This window comes from Agelaius phoeniceus, chromosome 1 (genome assembly GCF_051311805.1).
Source record: "Agelaius phoeniceus isolate bAgePho1 chromosome 1, bAgePho1.hap1, whole genome shotgun sequence".
Taxonomy (NCBI): domain Eukaryota; kingdom Metazoa; phylum Chordata; class Aves; order Passeriformes; family Icteridae; genus Agelaius; species Agelaius phoeniceus.
The window spans coordinates 44987403-45007363 of record NC_135265.1 but is presented as its reverse complement, the minus strand read 5'-3'; the positions used below and the strand labels follow the sequence as shown (position 1 = coordinate 45007363).

At 40.5% G+C, this 19961-nt stretch overlaps 1 protein-coding gene across 5 annotated transcripts in view; it reads right to left on the bottom strand.

The window, feature by feature from the left end:
• The window catches only part of FYCO1 (FYVE and coiled-coil domain autophagy adaptor 1), a 46089-nt gene that overhangs the window by 23065 nt on the left and 3063 nt on the right, over positions 1-19961 (bottom strand). For 4 of the 5 annotated variants that reach the window (XM_054647932.2, XM_054647958.2, XM_054647975.2 and 1 more), the window contains exons 2-10: positions 13577-13753; positions 11523-11629; positions 10285-10410; positions 6986-7092; positions 5981-6124; positions 5159-5252; positions 2107-4737; positions 1206-1298; positions 31-149 (exon numbers count right to left, since the gene is read on the bottom strand). In XM_054647932.2, coding sequence (XP_054503907.2) covers positions 31-149; positions 1206-1298; positions 2107-4737; positions 5159-5252; positions 5981-6124; positions 6986-7092; positions 10285-10410; positions 11523-11629; positions 13577-13631 — 3476 coding nt within the window. In that variant the 5' untranslated portion in view covers positions 13632-13753. Of the gene's footprint in view, positions 1-30; positions 150-1205; positions 1299-2106; positions 4738-5158; positions 5253-5980; positions 6125-6985; positions 7093-10284; positions 10411-11522; positions 11630-13576; positions 13754-15253; positions 15326-19961 lie in introns of those variants that run through there. The other variant, XM_054647949.2, reaches the window with a different exon arrangement.

Here is a 19961-nt window from a genome sequence, read left to right as displayed (position 1 = left end):
ATAGCTTCTTTAAAGATTCCAAACTCTCACCTTTCCAAGAGTTCTCTAAGAGAAGTCACTTCCTCTTCCTTCTGCAGCCGAGCAGATTCTGATTCTGACAGTTGTTCTCTAGCTTCATCCAACTTTCTACACAAACTCGTGTTTGCAGCCTAGTAAAATGAATTACAGTATTTCCTTACATATAAAAACAAGATTTTACCATGCACAGGACAATTACCAAGACAGCTAACAATGTTTTAAAAGAATGAGTTACAGCCAAGTGACCAATTAAGATATTATTGTATAAGCAGGCAGTAATTAGTTGTGTACTAGTGACTGATTACTTCTGTCACACTGAATAAGGGATACACGCTAAAGTGACACAGTGATAAGCCTGTAATTCTTGTTAGTCTATGTCAGTTGAAGTTTTGCCTCCTTATCAAGAAAAATCTCTCAAAAATAATGGTAAAAGAATACACCCTGAAAGCTTTTTCACCACCTGAAAGATTCAAAAGATAAAAATTAAATAAGAGGAAACTGTTGTTTATTAAAGCCCATATTGAATAGGAAGGACAATCGAAAACAACCCAACTTCTTTCACAGCTAGACTCTCCAGAGAAGTCTGCCAAATTTGGAGTCCTCAGGGCTATTTGCATCTAAATTGCTAATTGCAATTACATAGCTAATTGCATCTAAAGGCATGTATTTCTCCTAGCAGGCAAGGCCACATCCAGTAATCTTAAATTTCTTCTTTCTGGATTCCTTACAACTCAGTATGACCCTTCTAACCCAACCACTTGATAAACTTATTGCAAAAGTTCTGTTTTTTTCTGGCTGGGTCATTTCTCAGCCACATTAATTCTCTAATTCAGTGCTTTGTGCAGCCTGCAAATAGATGGATCTATACATGTGGCTGTATGGGAATGCAGGGCCTAAGAAAAACACATCTTAAACCCACACCCCCATTTAGGAAGAGAACACACAGCCAGGTCTTACATAAAACCTGACCAGCTTTCAAGGCAGGACAAATCCTAAGTGATATTATGCTTTTCATAATTTCTGCTTCAGTGGCTGTCAGCTGCCCAGTATTTTGTCTGCAGCACCTGCCCAGTATTTTGTCTGCAGACTCACAGCCAGCCATCAGAAATGCTGCTCACCTTCCCAGTTGTAACACTAATGCCTGCTGACACAAATACCTCTAGTTTTAATTCAGATCAAGCACCTACTTGTAACTCTGTAATCTCTTCCTCCGCTGCATGCTGTTGTCGCTTCTGCTCCTCAAGTTGCTCTCTTACTTTCCCACACTCCTCACTGACAGCCTGGCAGAGAGATTGAGCCAGTAGTTAATAATCCTTCAGCGGCCACCCCTTCACCTATAAAATTCCCAGCTGTGAATTATGAGTGCTTTACTGCCATGCATGGGAAAAATGCAGCACCACTGGCTCATGAAAGACAGCTAAAAGACACTCTCAGAATCAAGCAAACTCACTTTATGGTGGCACATTGACTGTGTTTTACTGTCACTTTGCATTGGCTGTTGCAAATCTCAACAAAAAGAAGGTAAAACCCATGCAGTGGCATAAGCCTCTGATCAACCACCAATCTTAGACAATTTATCAGAATAGCAAAGGAAACACAATGAAATCTTCAGCCTTTAGGTGTGTGGTTTCATATACACAGGGCTGACTCATGCTTTTTTGGAAACAACACTTGATCTTCCCAGCTGCTACCTTGAGCAGCTGAGAGCACAAATACATGAGGGAATTAGATGCAAAAGCAACTGGTCTCAGTGTCTAAGTTTCCTTTCATAAAAATGAGTTCTTAGAAGAAGCAGTGTTATAGGTCTGAGGAACAGGTCTTGAAATGTTCCTATGAAAAAAGGAAACAACCACAGCCGTGACCAGAGGGACAGAAGATGCCACCTTCACCGCCAGTGTAAGAAATCATCACTCTTTTACTTTAGATAGGTCTAGGTCATGAGCACAGAGATATTTTCAGATTCCCAGGCTAAGGCAGGTTGCAGTTAGTCTCAGAGCCTGACCCACACAAACCTCAGGATTTCATGCAGTAATTGCTGTAGCAGATGGTAAAGCAGCTCCCTCAGCTATAATAATTACATTAATTTACCTTGAATTTTGTCTGATAATTTAGAATCTCTGTGCTCATTTGAAATTTTATTGCAGACAGCTCTTCTTGGCTGGTCTCTTGGAAACTCTGTGCCTGTTTCTTTATTGTCTCCAGCTGCAATTGCAGACTTGGGACAGCTGCGGCACACATTTGAGCCTCCTCTAATTTCTCTTGCAGGCTCTTGTTCTCCTCTCTGAGATTAGAGACGTCAAGCTTCAGCTTCTCCTGTTGCTCTGCTGCCTGTTCTTCCAGTTCTTTGAACCTTTCTGTGGCCTGGGCCAATTGCTCTTCTGCATCCACTTTTTCAGAGGTCAAGGCACAAATCTGAATGCCAAGTTCAGCCATATCAGTGTTGGTCCTGTGGAGGAGATCTTTATTTTCTTCGTTTTCCACTCTAGCATTTTCCAAATACAGCTTAACCTTAGACAGCTCTTCCTTTAGGTTCATCAAATTATCTTCCAGCTCAGCTTTTTGATGGGCTGCTCTCTCCTGCTCTTTTTTCAGCTTTTCTTCCCTTTCTTTATATTCCACCAGTTCTTGCACATGATTTCTGTTGAGAGACTCACTCTGCTCTTTCAGCTGCTGGACAAGCGTCTTCTGCTCACTCAAGACAGTCTCAGTGACTGCCAGCTCACCTCTCATCCTCTCTCTCTCATCAGTGGCCTGCTGAAGCTTGACTCGCAGATCCAGGACTTCTGCCTGCAGCCTGGACACTTCACCTCTGTTGACCTCCAGCTGCTCTTCACTCATGGTCAGTCTGGAGGCCAACTCCTTTGCCTCCTTCTCCAGGGACGCTGCCTGCTGTAGTTGCTGTTTTTCCACTGATTCCTTTTCTGATGTGAGAGATTCTATAAGTTTTGTCTGATGAAGGCATGTCTTTTCAACACTGAGCTTTTCTATCTCAAGAGTCTCTGCTTTCTTCTTGTGTCTTTCAGCTTCTGCTCTTAGCTGCTGACATTGGCTCTCCATGCCCTGCAGTTCTACTTCCTTCTGTGTGAGCTGCGACTGGAGACACTCTTTGCTTTCCTTCAAGGTGTCCAAGCTTTTTTCCATTTGTAAACTATGCTGTTTGGCACTCTTCAGTTGTGCTTCAAGTGAGGCATAAGACTCCTTGGAGGTCTCTTCTCTTTGCTTTAGTTCTTCATATTCTGACTGCAGAGCCTCCAGCCTCTCCTCAAGAATTTGGCTTTGCCTCCTGGCATTCTGCAAGTCTTCATCCAGCTGTTTGTTCTCACTCCGGAGCTTCTTCTCTTTTTCATCAACTGACACCAGGGCATCATCTATCTCACTCTGAAGTTGTTTCTCAGAGGCTCTCAACTTGGCTACATCGGCTTCTAGGGAAGCTTTAGAAGCTTCCAGATTTTTCAGCTTCTCTTCCATCTTCTTCTTAGACTGCTGCAAATTCTCATTCTCTGCTTTCAGTTTCCTGCTCTCCTCATCCAATTCACTCACTGCAGAGTTTTGCTGCTCCATCTGCTCCTCCAGCTCCTTGACTTTCTGCCTGAGATGCTCCTTCTCAGACATGAGTTTCTGGTTTTGCTCCTGAAGGCTACACACAGTCTGACTCACCTTTGTTAAGCGACCCTCCTGTAGTTCAAGTTGCTCTGCTTGTGACTGGACTTCCTGCTTCAGTGCTCCTTCTCTCCTACCATACTCCTCCTCAAGTTTCTCTTTTTCCTTCCTGGCTTCCTCAAGATTTTTTTCCAGTGAACCCACCTGAGCCAGCGACCCCATTACCTGGGTCTGAAGCTCAGCCATCTCCTTTCCTTTCAGAGTCAGGGCCTCCTGAAGTGCATCCTTTTCCTTTGCCATGGTCTCCAGGCTCCCAGTCAGCTTTTCACTCTCTTCTTTGGAGTTAGCAGTGAGGCTACTGTATCTGGATTCCAGTTCCTTCTGTGCCTGTTCTTTCAGCATCAGCTCCTCCCTTGCTGCTTTCAGCTGAGAAGCATGTTCAGCATTGAGTCTTTGCATATCTGCCTTTTCCTTTTCCATCTCCTGAAGCTTCTCTAGCAGTGCCCGTATTTGTAGGGCAGAGTCATACTGGGCTGTGGCTTGCTGTCCCTTTTCGTCCAAGGCAGCATCAACTTTTGCAAGGAGGTTGAGGTTCTTCTGTTCTGTGGAACTCAGCTTGGCTTTAAGCTCATCAATGCAAAGATCCTTCACAGCAATCAAAGCCCTAGAGGTCTCCAGCTCCTGATTTGAAACCTGCAATTTTGAGGCACAATCTTCCTTGCTGGTCAACAGCTGCTCCACCTTTGTTGAGTGTTCCTTCAGCTGCTCCGTTGCACTCAGTTCCAGTGACTGTAGGCACTTCTGCAGGTCATGCACAGTGCTCTGAGTGAAGTGTGAGACCTCACACTGCTTCTGTAACTCTGTGATCATCTTTGTCAGCCGGGAGTTCTCCTCACTGTAATTATTGCTCTTCTCCTTTTCTACCTGTACTTGTTCCTTTTGAAGGCTGACAGCTGCCTGGAGCTCCTGGTTTTCCATTTCTAGCTGGTGAATACGATCTTGAAGTTCCCTCTGCCTCAGCTCAGCCTGGTCAAGTTCTAAACGCATCTCTTCGTAGCCCTCAAGGTGTTCAACATTTAGTGAGTTATTCACATCAGGGCTGGAAGGAAACTCTTGTGCCTAAATGAACAGAAGGAGAAAATCAGAAAGTTTAAGCAGCATTAAACATTCATTCAAATGGTGTGTTCAAATGAAAGCAAGTTCAGGTTCTTAATGTACAGTGACATTATGTGTTGCCTTTATAGCACTACAAGATATCAACTTGTAGGAAATGAAGCTTGTTTTCTCAAAAGATAAATGAAAACATGCCTGTCTGCAGGTAGTCTTATGAACATATTTCTTTCTTTGACAAGATTTGCATGTTAAGTTGAAGCAGCTGACAATCCCCTTTACTTTTAATTAAAATGCTTCCCTTTACTTTTAATTAAAATGCTTTTTGCAGTTTAGATTATAAGACTCATAACCATCATAAAAGTTCTCTGAAACTATGTCAACGAAGGACCTACCATGACATATAAACATTTATTTGTAATTTGCTTACCTGCAAATAATTGCTCACTAAACTGCTCATGCTGGAACTGCGACTTGGGGGCTTCCATAAATATGCTGAAGATCCAAGTGAGGACAGAGTCCTCCTGTTTAGAGAAATAATATCTAAGGTAAGTCTAAGCACATATATATGTATCTTTCTACTTGTATATGTAAGATTGATCTAGTGGTAACTACCACATAAAAAAGGATATAACTGCACCCGCAGTCTTGGCCAGCAACCACTGAAGTTGATGAAAAATAAGATAGGGATATCGGAGACATCTATAAAAGGTGATGGGGCTGGCAGCTGTCACTTCCCTCATCCACAAGAACTACGCAGCCTTGCTCTAAGGAATTACATCGCTGTGTGGTGGCGGCTCAACCAGAGGATGGCAGCAAAGGGCCCTCGGAAACCCCCATGGATACAAATGGCTCTGGACCAGACCTGGTAGCTTTTGCTATCCCCCACTTGTAGGTGGGATCTCTGTGGCTGCAAGTGAAGCACACAGCTTGGCTGTGCAGTCACTACATGTCTCAGCTCTTGAAACAGAGGAAGCTAAGAAGATTTCTTCTTGTGCGTATATAGATGAGAATAGCTTGGGATTTGGGCCAAAACTGCAGCTACTGAAGTGCCATATTACAGAGCACCATCTCTGATCCCTGATTCTCAGTATACTGAAGGACAAACAGGACAATTTGGTCATGGAAAAAGCATATACCTGCTCAAACACAAGTGTTCCTACCCACAAAAGCAGAAGCTTTTACAGATTCTTTAGCAAGCAGGTGTTTTATGGCCTTGTAAATACAAAATCACAATGTGGCTCCATCTTACCTGGCAAATGCTGGCCAAGCAGCATCTAAATCATAGCCTCTTGATGCCAAGTCAAACTGAACATCAGTGAGCTCATAGAGTTGACCCACAATGTCAGAACTCATTTTGGAATTCAGAAATGGACTTCTTGCATAGTACCAGTCACTTGAAAACAAACAAAAGAGAAGTAATACTCATTCATAGGCAAAAGGGAAGCAGCAGTTTCTCTTACATAAAACTCCCTACATCATTATTCACTCCACCACAGAAAAACTATGATACAGTATTTTAAACACAAATGAAAACAATTAGACCCACCAAACAATATTCTATCCCTTCAATGTCAATGAAATGAAACAAATTTAATTAATTCCACATCTTTAAAGGGATCCCTGCACAAAATGTTTTTTCCTCAAGTGCTTGGGCAAATCACTGACAGTAAAAAATATTTGCAATACACTGGATAATCACACAGTAACTAAAGCATACATTTAATACATCAAAAATGAGGAACAGAAAGCAGCATCCAGAGATAAATACATCGTGAAAATAGCTGGCTTTTTCTTAAAGCCCTAGCAGCGCCCCTCCAACCAAATGCAAACTATCTTTGGAATTTCCTGGCCAAGGGCAAGTTTGGTCCTTTGTGTGACCACCCACAGATATATGTAAATGCTTTCTGGGCTTTGTGCAACACATTCAAATTATTTTTCTCTCATGATGAATAGTCCATCAAACCCAGGATCTTCAATACTTACAAATATATGACCTTTCAAAGTGACGTACAGAAGCATCAGCACAACCCACTCCACATATATTAAGCTGTAATAACTTTCAATCTTTACAAGCCCAAGATAGGCATGAACCAGTGACCCAGGCCAAAAGGTCTATGATCCTTCATATCCTATTACCAGCTCTGTAAGCCAAACAATTGGAAGTGTTTCAACTTCTTTCAATAACTACTAGGTGATGTTGCTTGATCACATTGAGCAAACACCCCATTAGTTAAAAAAGCCCTTTGCTATTCACCTGGTCACTTTGGTGTTCATAAAACATTGCTGCAAGGTGTCTGCTAGCCTTTGGTGAACCAGGGAATAACGAATAAATGCTCTTCCTTTTCCAAGAGAGGTTCGTAGCTTGAAGGGAGAAACCACAAGAAAAGAAAGTTAAATATCATTTGTGATCATGTAGAGACATGGCCAGAACAGCCTACAAAGCAGCACAAAAATACTCACAATAAGCCACTGTAAAGCAAAAAGTTGTAAAGGAAAAAGTTGTAAAGGAAGCCAGTAAGAACTGCCACTGAGAAACACCTTTTCCTAAGTCTGTCATTGGGTGGAATCTTTACAGAATGATGAATTTGTTTCTACAGCTGGCTGTTGTTCACTTTATAATAATATAAAAGGCACCACAGGACCAACGAATCATCTAATATATTGAGTACCTGAGCACAGACTATGCTAAGAACATTTCAAAACAAAAGGCAAATCTCAATGTGCCCAGCCAAGATGGAAGTGACAGCTTAAGTTACTGAAGATGTGTATGGCCACAGCTGGAAGAGCTTTAGGAAAGATTAAGTCATAGAACAAAGATGTACACATATACAAATACACATCCCCATGGACACAGTAACCCCACATAAATGCAAAAAGCCTTTCTTAATATGTAGCTTCTAAGTTGATTAAAACCTAATTATTTTTTCAGACCAAGAACAGCTGCATGACCAAAATTAATGGATCTTTTAATGAAAACAGCTGTTAAATCAACATAAGGGGGATCACAAAGCTCAGTACTGAATTTTTTTATTGCTATTGACTTGAAAAATCAATACTTTGTTTTTACATCTGAAGCATTTTCTGTCCTGCAAAATAGTGAAACACTGAATAGTGGTGTTTCTTCTTTCTATCAAAGTCAGTAATCAATTTAGAAATGGAAAAGGATGAAAGAATTTCTCACCTAACTGCTCATCTAACTAACAAAGCAAACATGTTTTAAAATAGAAGCCAAGACAAATAATATAGAGGCTGAGGCACAAGTTAGTAGGTTACTGTAAACTTTGCTTGAAAGGTTAGTGTGAAAGAAGGCTCAAAGGCCACACAAGCTTTCTTTCCCAGCCATCAGTATTCCACTGTGCTGAAGTGAGAGCTTCCCTGTTTTTGCTGTTACTGGGCTTCTGCTCTGAAATAACACAAGCTCTTCATTTAGTTCAGTAACCCACTACATACAAAAATGTTCCTTATAAATGGAACCTGAATGAAATGTGAAGCAAAGACAGCAACACTTTTTACTGATTTTTGTTTTGAATTCTACAGGATGGAAAGTGCAAAATGCCATGGTCCCTAAGCACTAAGTATCCCAGAAACAGCAAATTTAATTTACCACCTGGTTTTCACCCTCATTCACCCTGCAGGTATCTGAACATTTCTTCAGGGAGATGCTATCCCTACTCTGTGCACAGGAGCTTACAAGTGTTTTTTCCTAACTAGACATATTTAGTGAATATCTTAAGAACTGTCAAAAAAACCCCCAAACCCTGGAAGCCACAGAATTAATCCTATCCTTACTCCCATTGGTTTATCAATTTAAATTCTGATACTTTCTATAAGCAATATGGAGACATCAGAAAAAAAGGTACATGATGAGAACCAGAGGAAAATATTTACATACATGCAGCTAAAAGTAGCCAAAGACTATTTGACAGGAAACAAAACCATGCCACCTCCTGCTGGAGCCCTGTTAGAAATCAGGGAGGCAGAGTGTCTGGAACTGACAACATTTCCATGTTGCCAGCAAACACTGTACCTAAGGTGAAGTGTATGGCTGTAAACATTTGGAAAGATGTGTATTAAGTGTAATCACCTTTGGAAAGGGAAAGGGGAATGACCAGAACTCACTGCCACCTACTGCTCTCAAGAATAAGGCCCTCAAATTAATTAAGAGATAACAGCTTCCAGGGTATTCTTATTTGCTTCCTTGCTCCACCTCTCTAGCATATCATGCACCCTAATATTAGAAGCACTGCAAGCAGAGCAGAAGCTGTTCAATGTCTGACTGTTCTTTAAGTTAACTGCTATTACTCTTTCCTTTTTGTTCATTTCCAGGTTTGAAAGTCAACTAGTATTGTTCAGTAAGCAAATAAAGGACATTTGGAAACCTCTATGTTCTATCCAGCCAGGTTCAAAAATTTGCTGTTGATTTCTACCTGTAATGAAGGCGAATAACAAATATATATTTATTCCATGTGTCATCTAATTTCTGGGCCCAAGTCTGCCAGCTCACTTACCCAAAACAGATCACTGATTCTTTTTTTAAGAGTTTATATTTCTAAACCACAAGTTAATAAAGATTAAGGAAGCCTTCTATACGCTAATTTCGATGGCTGCACATAAATTGAAGTAGAAAATATCCTGCTTCCAAACTATAATTTCTGACATTGTCCTAACAATTTAACAGCCAGAGATACTGAAGAAGAAAAAAGCAGAGCAGCCTTTACATGTGGCAATATGCAGGTGATACCACAGGCAACAAACTGCTGACTACAGCACAGCCACCTTTGCAGAGAAATCTGCAATCGCCACACCACTGCCTCTTCTATCCACAAGGAAAATCTTCAAACAATTCTAAAGACTCAGACAGGATCAACACAGAAAGCTTCTCACAGCTTTTATTTCACCCATGCATTGAGCTGAAGACATAACGTGGTTTTTACAAGATTAAGCTTTTATTACTAATCTAAATCTAACAGGAACAAGGCTTTTTGTGCTGTTCCTGACAGCTTACCCAAGGGAATAATAACAATCACCCCTAGTCATTTCATCATGCTATTTCACACAGAGGAACAGAGTTCAGACAGAAGATGAAACTGCTGCTCTCAGTCAGTACTCCTCAACTCTACGGACCAGTTTAAAAAGTCTTAACAAAAGTCAAATATGGTGAACCTTTCATCTTACACTTAGAGCCAGATACTGCTGTAAACTTTGCTGAAGATGGCATGCTCTACCCTCGACTTGATTTTTCATTTCTTTTTAGAGAAAATGACATTAAGTTTATGAAAACACAGGGCACAACCAGAGACAAACAAGTCCATTCACTTGTGTAAGTGGTATTTGAAACAGGAATCAGGCTTTTGAATCCTCCATAATTTAGTGCCCTAGCAAAAAAAGTAATCTTGCATTTTGATACTTCATGAGAAAATTAGAAAAAAAAATCCCTTTTTTTTGCTATATGTTAAAAGCTTTTTTTTTTTCTTTTGGTTTGTTGCTACTGCTCTCTGAAAAAGCATGGCAAAACATAAACCACATATTCTGATGCTTAACTGATATACTTACTTCTGTAATAGACTTGACAAAGCGGATTCCATCATTAGCTCCTTTGATTTTTGCCAGACAGTCACAGAAATAATCCCAGTAGTCTTTTCTGTTCCCCAGCAATGTGCTTTTTTCTTTCTGGTCAAACTTAAAGCAGGAAAACAAAATACAATGAGCAAAATTCAAATAGAAATATACTTATATATAGCTACTTGGAATCCTGTTCCTCTCCCAGCAGCATGTGCTTTCGTAACTCTTCTTAGCTTTAGCCAATGTATTCACAAAGGAAAGAGACACTGCACTGTACCACTGCAATCCAGCAGTTACAAAAGCTACTTAACTGACAGTAAGAGATAATAATGTTCTGGGTCTCTTTAAAATACAGACATCCATTCAAAACTCCTGAGACAAAGACTGGCAGCAGATTCAGCATCTGTTCAAGAGCAAGGCACTAACAACCAGCTGCTCAGAGACCTACAATTAAGCGTGGCAGTAGCACGAGTGTATGTACCAGAAAAACCTGCTCTAGTTAAATCATGTTCAGAGCAGCAATGCAGCAAGTGTATGGACTGAACCCTGGACCATCCAAATCCCAAAGGATTTTCCAGTTTCTGCTCTGCAACCCCATTAAAACTCCCTTGCCTAGACTAAGGCTAGATTAGCATTTGTTGCAAATTAGCGTTTGTTGCAATCAGTGGCATGATTACGGTATATGTGGACACCACACTATGCAAACTGAATTTCAGTTTGCCCAGCAGCATCCTCTTTTACTTAAACCTTAAGGGTGGACAAAAAGCAGCAGTCCAGGTTAAAAATCAGCCTTTTGCCTTAAGCCGTCCATTCAGTCAAAAAAGCTTTCTAAAGCAAAATTGTTGAAAATTCTATAAATTACTCACATCCAGTAATTATTTTTCATTAAAATGTCAAGATATCATTGCCACAGTTTTTTCAGGATAATTTAGCAAGATATATCTTTAAAATCAAGCTCAGATCTTTCATATCGATAAAGAAATGCCTTACATTTCTCAAGTCAAACTTCCAGCACTGCCTTTTGATTACATTAATTTTCACTTGAAATAAGTATAATAGACAGCACATATTTCAGTCCTCTTATTACACACACCAAAATACAATAGAAAGAGAGACTCAACTGGATATTTATGGTTATTTGAGTTAAAATCCACAGAGTGAAGAGTCAGCAAGAGAAAATACAGCCAAGTTCTGCTGGTGGATTACAAATGACACAAATCACTTTTTACCTGTAAGAGGTACTCAAGCTTGTAGGAGAATTTTTGCAAGTTGACACTGTCGTCTGTGATCGGTTCACCTCCTTCTTTAAATTCTTTACTTAATTCAGTCACTGCATCTTTAAAACAAGACAGCAAAATAGTTAACTAATGCAGAGGACATATAGCACTGAATCCATAAACAACTACATAAATGCTTTCTTCACAGACACTCATGCATGTGGACTCATTTTCTTTTAGCTGAAATGTCTTAATGACAATATGAAGAAATGACTGATAAGCTTGTAATTTGAGACCACCTATAAGAAAATAGGAGTTCAAACTGTGACAATCTGTTGTATGGATTATTTCTTCTTAAAACACACACCTAGCACTTCTGACACTTAGCAAAACCTGCTAACAGACAATTGCTAATTGCTACCTCAGCAGAGGGAAGAGAAATAACTTTTTGCTGTCTCATGTGCACATTAAGGTATTGCCACAGGACAAACAGAATTCTGATTAGAAAGGACAAAGCATGTAATCTGCTAAAGGGGATCAGTAACACAAGAACAGTCGTTCAGTCAGCACATTTATCTTCTCCATGCTTTATTCAGGAAGGTTCAGCTTGTGCTGGTTACAAACACAAATGAAAAAATAATTTACATAAAAAATAAGCATACAGCAACTCCATTTCCCTGAAATGTACACCCATAGTGGATAAGGAAATCTCAAGTCAAATATACTTTATTGTCCCCCCGGACACTCTAGCCCCAAAAGGATGTACTTCTCAGCATCAAAAATTACTGATTTTGAGCTTGCTTTCCCCTTGGTCTTATATTTATTTCAGGTGACTGAGTGAGCTTTAGGTCCCAGTCGCACTCAATAACCCTTTGCAAATTAAAATTTCTTCTTGTTAGTAGTCACATAGATCTCCTTTTTTATGTTACAGGAAGATGCAGATTTTCAGCTTTGGTGCATATACCTTTTCTTTAATAAAAATTAAAAGGAAAAATATCAGAATCTTGGGAGAGGCAGCTGATTAGGACAGAAAGGGAGCAGAAAAACTGTTATGAATCTGGTAACAATTCTGCCTGCAACAGAACTGTTTAAATGAAGTTGGCTACTTCTAGTGGAAGACAGGTTCTGCTGCAGCAAGAACAGCAGGTGTAATTCTCCAGCACCCTTCCTCTGGGTCTCATTTCCCAGATAGGTTTGACCTCCTGGTATCAATGTAATTGATATAGGGTGACTCTAACTAGGGAATAATGTGCTCTGACTCCATGATTTTAGATGGTTGAACAATGTTTTATTAAGTTATATTATATAACACTAATACTATACTAAATTACATACTAAAGAAATACTATATTACGAAGATACTAAAAAAAAAACTTGTGACTGTCTGGAGACAGTCAAGACACAGCTTTGACCCAATTGGCCAAAGAATCAAAACAGCATTCACTGGTGTCTAATTAACAAATCATTTTAGGTAAACAATCTCTATAACACATTTTACATTTGCAAACAACAAGAGTAGTAATAGAGATGAGAATTGTTTTCTCTTCTTCTCTAAGTTTCTCACTGCCTTCCCCAGGAAAAATCCTGGGAGAGAAAATTATGTGTCTCTCTGTTCAGAGAATGTGAATACTACATCCTGTTTTTTTCCCTTCCCATATTAGCATCAACTCCACACCAGCTTCCCACTAAGGAAGGCTAAGTTTTAGGCCCTTTCTCTTTACTTCACATGAAGTCTTGTAGCAGCAGCAGCGCAGCTTTATGCATGCTGATGAAGTACTAGTTCACAATGCACACCTCACACACTCCTTTCTTTAAATTGTAAAACTTATTTTTTCTCTTACATGTTTAAATTTACAGAATTTAAGAACTCAGGGTCCTGCAGAAGGTACAACACTTGTCTCACAAAAAAAAAATCAGTCACACTGCACACCTTGAATTATGTTGCTACAATGCTGCAGGAAAAAGTTACACAATAGAAAACACAACTCCTACTCTCTGTTAGCTAAACCCAGGCTGGATGCAGTCCAGCCTCCAGAAGGTATCTGCCAACATGGCTCTCAGTGTACCTTGCAAGTCTCTGATAATCCGCTGCAGCTGGCTTTCGCCACTCGTGGCTGCCATCTTGGAAACAAAAGGAACTCCCCTCCTGGGCTGGTAACCTTTTCATCCATCTAGATAAAAACTGCAGAGTTCATATCCTTGAAGACCATTGGGTTGATGATGATTATTTTTCTCTGTGACACCTGCAATTGTAAAAGTCAAAAATAAAATGGAAGTCTTTATCAGCTCAAACGAGTAGAAAAGAGATGCTTTGACATTTTAGATCCTGTTGAGTAATGAATTCCAAGGCCAACCCTTTTCCAGGAATCTCCTTAATGTTTTCTTCTAGTTTTCACTTTCCATTTCAGTTATTTCTTCAGTTATATCTTTCAAAACAACCAAGCAAACCTCAGAGAGCAATTTTCTCTGGCTGGAGTTACAACACAGTTGGTAGTACAGCTCAGCTCTGGCTGGCATTTCACTCAATCTATCTTGTGACCCTGAGGAAGGTTCCAATGACATGTGATTTTCCCTCCCCAAACTCTCTGCCAGATCTTCCCTACAGGCTGTAGAGTAAAAAAGTAAGACAAATTTTCCATTTCAGAAGGACTTTCACAGAGTAGGCACAAGCCAAGGAGTCAAAAATGATACATGCTTGATTCTCTGACACTGGAGCATATTTTAAATGTGTAAGAACTATTTAAATATTTAGTACTGGAGTATGATTTTAGCACAAGGAGCACCTCACAACCCCTTCTCAGAACCCACTGTTCCCTACACATGTAAGATGACACCACTTTATTTTAAGCTCTGTTACAGCATCCCTGGCTGGATCAACATACCTTGCACCACCTTCTTTGCTTAGGATGAGTTATACTTGGCACTCACAGAAAATCTTCCTTAAGGTAAAATTAATTAAAAGCCTCAAACACTTTAATAAAACAACCATGCCTGGGGATGTAATCTTTCCAATGCTAATCTGGGAACAATCATTCAAAAAAAAAAGCCACATAGAAACTGCATAGGGAACCTATACTAAGCATCCTATTCAAAGGTTGTTCAGAATTCTGTCTGCAGAGGTACAGCCAAAGTTTCAAGCAAAGACAACACCCAAAGTACTGAATCTTTAGAAAAATTGCTGTTACATATCAGTGCTTTTGTTATGATTCAAGCTGAACTACAATGAAATTAAGTTATAATTAAAATCTTGCAAACTTTTGAATCTAATGTGATTAGGTCACATTATTACATCTCCTTTCCCTTTCCATTCTTTCACTCCCAAAAGAGCTACATTGGCATGGCTGAAGTAAGTGTCTGAATTAATCAAACAGATCATCCTTCCTACCCTATGTATTAAGGTACTGCTAGGAAGTGATCCCAATGTGATCCTGTATTCTTTTCTGTTTGAAACAAAGCAAACATTAACAAAGTCATAGAGACTGAAGAACATCAAGTATAAAGAGAAGGCTGAAACTAGGCTTACTCCTGAGTTTCTCTGCATGCCTGCACTTTGTTACATGCTAGTTTCCATTTCCATGTTTTGAAGTTAGTTGTTATGTTATGACACAAGTGTTATGTGGACAACGTGCTGTGTGGGGAAAGGTTTTTGCCTGCAAAATCCCCACCACAACCAGTTGCTTCGGGGACAGGAGACCAGAACAGCATAGACTACCTGACCTGTAGTGCCAAACACAGTTTTTTACCTTAAATCAACAATGTGACATATCCAAGATTCCTATTTCGGTGCTACCTGGAGACCATACAAAGTACCACACTTCTTGGGACAGTTTGGGTACTACTGAAAAAAAGCAAGAGTAATAAACTCGGTGAGTCAATGTTTCTTTTTCTAAGCACTCACAGTAATATCAGCCTATCTGCTCAGCTTGTCAAGTGTTACAGAAAGGAGCTGAAGTGAGAAGACTCTGCCGTGTGGGCAATGAAAGACAAAAAGTGCGTCCAAACCTTTTCCTCACACAAAGAGGGAAAAGAGCAAGGACCAACAAGGGGTCCTGCCTGTGCTTCCCAAAGGACAGAATAAGCTCCCATTCAAGGCTCCAGAGACACAAAGGCTTTGGAAGAGGCATGCCAGGAAAACAGCGAGCAGATCAACTGCAGGCATCTACAGAGAGAGTAGGAAGTTGGAAATTGAGCCTTTATTTAGCAATAACCAGCAGGGAGTGGGACCCTGGGCATCCTATGGCAGCCAGGCACAGCATGGGACCTTGTCAAGTGCTAATTCCCAGCAGGGTGCACAGGCAGACATTCACTGGAAGAGGACTAAGGCTGTTCAGTTTCCCCAGCCCCATTAGCACGGCTTAAAACAGTGTGTATGCCCAGAAGCCACAAATAAGTCACTACTGGGTGCACAACAGCTCAGTGGCACAGGGCAAGAGTAGGCTCTGTGCTCCCAGTGGATTGATCTTGTTGAGCCAAAGCAGCCAAAGATACACATCTTTATTCCTGTTTGGATCTCTAGGTAGAATGTGAGAACCCTGAAAAGAAACCACAACTCAGCTGGAGGCATGAAGCTGCACAGCCCACTCCTCTTCCTACTCCCTGTCGCCTCTCAATACCTGGAGCAAGGTCTCACAGCTTCCCCCTTCCTTGCATCAGCTCCCACAGATGACACATGCATTTATCCCCTTCTCTTCCCAGAGGTGAAGAGGATCTTTTGACCTGGACTATGGCATAGGGCAAATGTGCTGAAACTTCTACTTGTCTTCTCCTCTACAAAATGGGGAGAAAGGCTCTTCTCCCCTCCATGGTCCTTCCAGAGGTATTCTTAGAAAGCACAGCTCATCCCACAGAAAGGTGCGTAGCTCTCAATTCCTATGGCAAAGAAAGTTGATAATGTATCTTAACTGGTTTCTCGAGGTTTCAAAATAGGAAGAGCTTCTGTAAACACCTGATCTAGTCCTTCCTGATCACAGAACATTTTGCCCAGAATTCTTTAGCTCCTCCAGAATTCTCTGTTCCTCCAGCATTTCCTATCCTACTATGCACACCTGTAAATACTTGCTTTGTGAAAACAGCATGATACATTCCTCAGGCATGAGTGACCTGCTGTGGGTCGAGAGCTTTTTAGATGATGCATTGTTACCTCTTATATAACAGCACTGGACTAAGGCTGATGGCATTAACTTGCCCAGAACTGCTGAGCTGCAATGACACCAGCACAGCAACACTAAGGACCTGGCACAGAGGAGGCAAGACAGGGCATGCCACCAGTCCCTCCTCACACTCCTGGGCCGTGCCTGCTGATCTCTGGAGGTGGCTCCTGCCTTCCTTGCTGGCATAAGTGCTAGTGTGGGGGTGGCAATCTTCTTTACAGAGGAGGATATCCTGGAGATTAAAGAAAGAAGCAGAAAGGAAACAGCCCACATACAAGAAAAGGAAAGATTTACCTGAAGGGGAGTGAGACACATATAAAACAGGCAACAAAGTATAATGACTATAATTAAACTGGTTAATGAAGTAGCTACAATGACCTATATTTAATCTGATTCTATAAAATTTATCTATCTTCATTTTTACATCATGTCTGCATCTCCTGCAGCTAGCTTTTAATTTTTTTATCAATTGGTCAGTTTTAGGCAACTTTGACAGAAGGTAGCCATCTTCAAAATATTACATCTTCAAAATATTACTTCTCCATGTGCAATGAAAACAGGAAGCAGGGAGAATGTCCATGAGCAAAGTGTCTCTGCATTGTTAAAAATACTACAGTGAGATCTCCGTTACAGCCTGATACCAGTGAATCCATTCCCCACCCAAATGTGTTTCCAGTGTGCAGTAAGAGCAGAGCTCACACTGCAGATTTGGTGTAATTCAGGTAAACAGTAAATCAGATTTGCAAAAAATATTCATTGGAAACCAAGATCCACTACTTTCTACTTCTTATGGAAATATTTCTTGCTAATATGATTACTCTGATCTAGTTGTTCCAAACAAGGACACTTCATCACATGGCCCCAGATGGTATCACAAGACCTTTAATTATTTGGTGCCCACAATCCTACACTGTTTCTAACATTCTATATGAAACAAAACAGGCAAGGGAATATACTGAGAAAAATCCTATGTTTGTAAGTCATAACTTTACCTGCATTATTTCTTTGTGTAGGGTGAACATGATATGTTCTATAAAAGCAGATACTGACCGATAACTGCAAGGCACACAGTGGAAAAGAACTCCAAACAGCCTACCTGGTCATCCAGCTGGCTACAGGACACACTGACAAAAGACACTGAATGCAAAACTTGTGGCAAAGATGAAGGAAGAGCTGGGGGAAAAAAAGTCCCTAACCCTCAAAACTGCAACAGCATTGATTTAGTTAAATAATTTCATTCCAGTATTTGTCTGAAAAAAACTACTTTGTTGTTGCAGCAAACATGGAGCCTCAGTGAAATTCACAGTAGCTGTGCTGCAGCTTTTCTTATTTTGTACCATGCAGGCACATAGAGCCACATATTCATAAAGCTGGAGAGCTATTTGCTGAAAGTAAGGATCTGAGGTATAAAAGAGACAGCGTGATTCTTCTGTCATGCACACACGTGCTTTTTATAGGGCAACTCAACCCTTTGTGCTTTAACACTGCATACAAAGATATGTGACTGGTAAAAACACACACTGGACTATATTAAATAGGAGGATTAAAAGCAAAAGGCAGGCACAGCCTGAAAGACAGCTAGGGTTTCCATTCCGAGAAGTGAAATTTTCTTTTCAAATCAATCATTCCCCTTCATTTTCTACACCAACAAAACTTCACATTTCAGTGACAACAACATGGTTTGGGAATATAAACAATTAGCAATAAAAGACATCTTGCTGAAAACACATGTCCAGAAAAACAAATTCTCAGAGGATCATAACATAGCGGAAGAGAGTAACTAGATGAAAAGCATAAAAACATTCACATTTCACAAATGCTTGGCAGAAAAGGAGCATTTTTATAGTTAAGGACTCCTTACAGTAAAGCCTTTTTGTGGGGAGGCTCTGGTGCTCTAGGAATATTTGCATTTTACAGCATAGGAACACTAACTAATAACATTAATAAAATATGGCTTGTACCCCATACCTGACAGAAGAGACTGACACAAAAGAATCAGTAAAGTTTTAAAGTTTTTAAAGGTTTTTTTGTGCAATCTTCTCTATTCTATGGACAACTGACCTACATTCCATCCCTATTCCTTGTATTTGCAACCTCTTCTCAGAAAAAGATCAAAACTAGGCAACACACAAGAGTATACAGTGGCACGATAAGAACTCCATGAGACTGAGTTAATTTTTAACCTTGAGTGGACAAAGCTGGCACCCTAACAAATTTTTTTAATGCTGCACCTATCAAATTGGATCTCCACTCTAATACCTGGCTTTAAACCTTTTAAAACCTTACACTGTACTCTGCCAAACAGGACAGATGCATCAGACTAGGGACACAAATTCCTGACTTGGAGAATATTTTTTTTTGCCTCTGATATTCCTTCACATCAATAACTGTTGAACAACATGAACTCAAATGACCACTTTCTGCAAACAACACCACAGGGATGACCTAGTACGTATCTCACAAAGACAACCTTGTCTCAGCCCTATCTCATGATGACAGAACTTCCCTGTTTGAGGAAGCAGTCAGTTTACAAAGAGAAGAGCTCTCTTCTGATAACAGGAATTTTACAAGTATCGCTTTTAACAAACTTGTCTGCCCTTTTCCCTTAGGACACGCCACACCTTGTCCCATGTCAGGAAAGCTACACCTTGTTTACTAACATCTATCAATTAACCCAACCATAACTTTCCCAGAGACTTTCTTCTCCACACTGCTCCCATCCTATTTCACTCCCCATGGGGGAAGGTACCCCTGCTGTCTCAATGCCTGTATGGTGAGCTGAAAAGATAGAATTCATTCAAAAGTGCAAAGGTTTTTTTCCCCCTTCATGCTCTCATTCTCCTAAACAATTCTCCCTGTGTCCCTCCCTGCCACAAAATCTGCTCTTTCTCTCTACAACTCACACAACCATTTAAATGCCTTACACATCCCTCAAGCCAGGCACATGACACTCAGGAGGAGCTACTCTGAGGAGCACCATGTAGACACCTACAGAAACAGAAACACCAGAGGACTTCCAGCTGCAGAGGAGCATTTGGTGATTCATGAAACTCAACTTGCTCATCGTACAAGCTTGGAGATGTCAAAATCTCTTTCAAGTCTCCAAAATTGGTCACTGAGCCTTGTTCACTCCTCAGCAAGCTTGGCCTGACTAAAGTATCTCAGCCACGTCTGAGACTTCAGGATAGTTAAAACCAACAACAATTAAATCCTGGATTTTAATGGGACCCTTCCTCAGCAGCACTTTTTACCTCTGTATCTACTGTGGCACACTGTCCCTCCAAGCTGAGGTTTCAGAAGT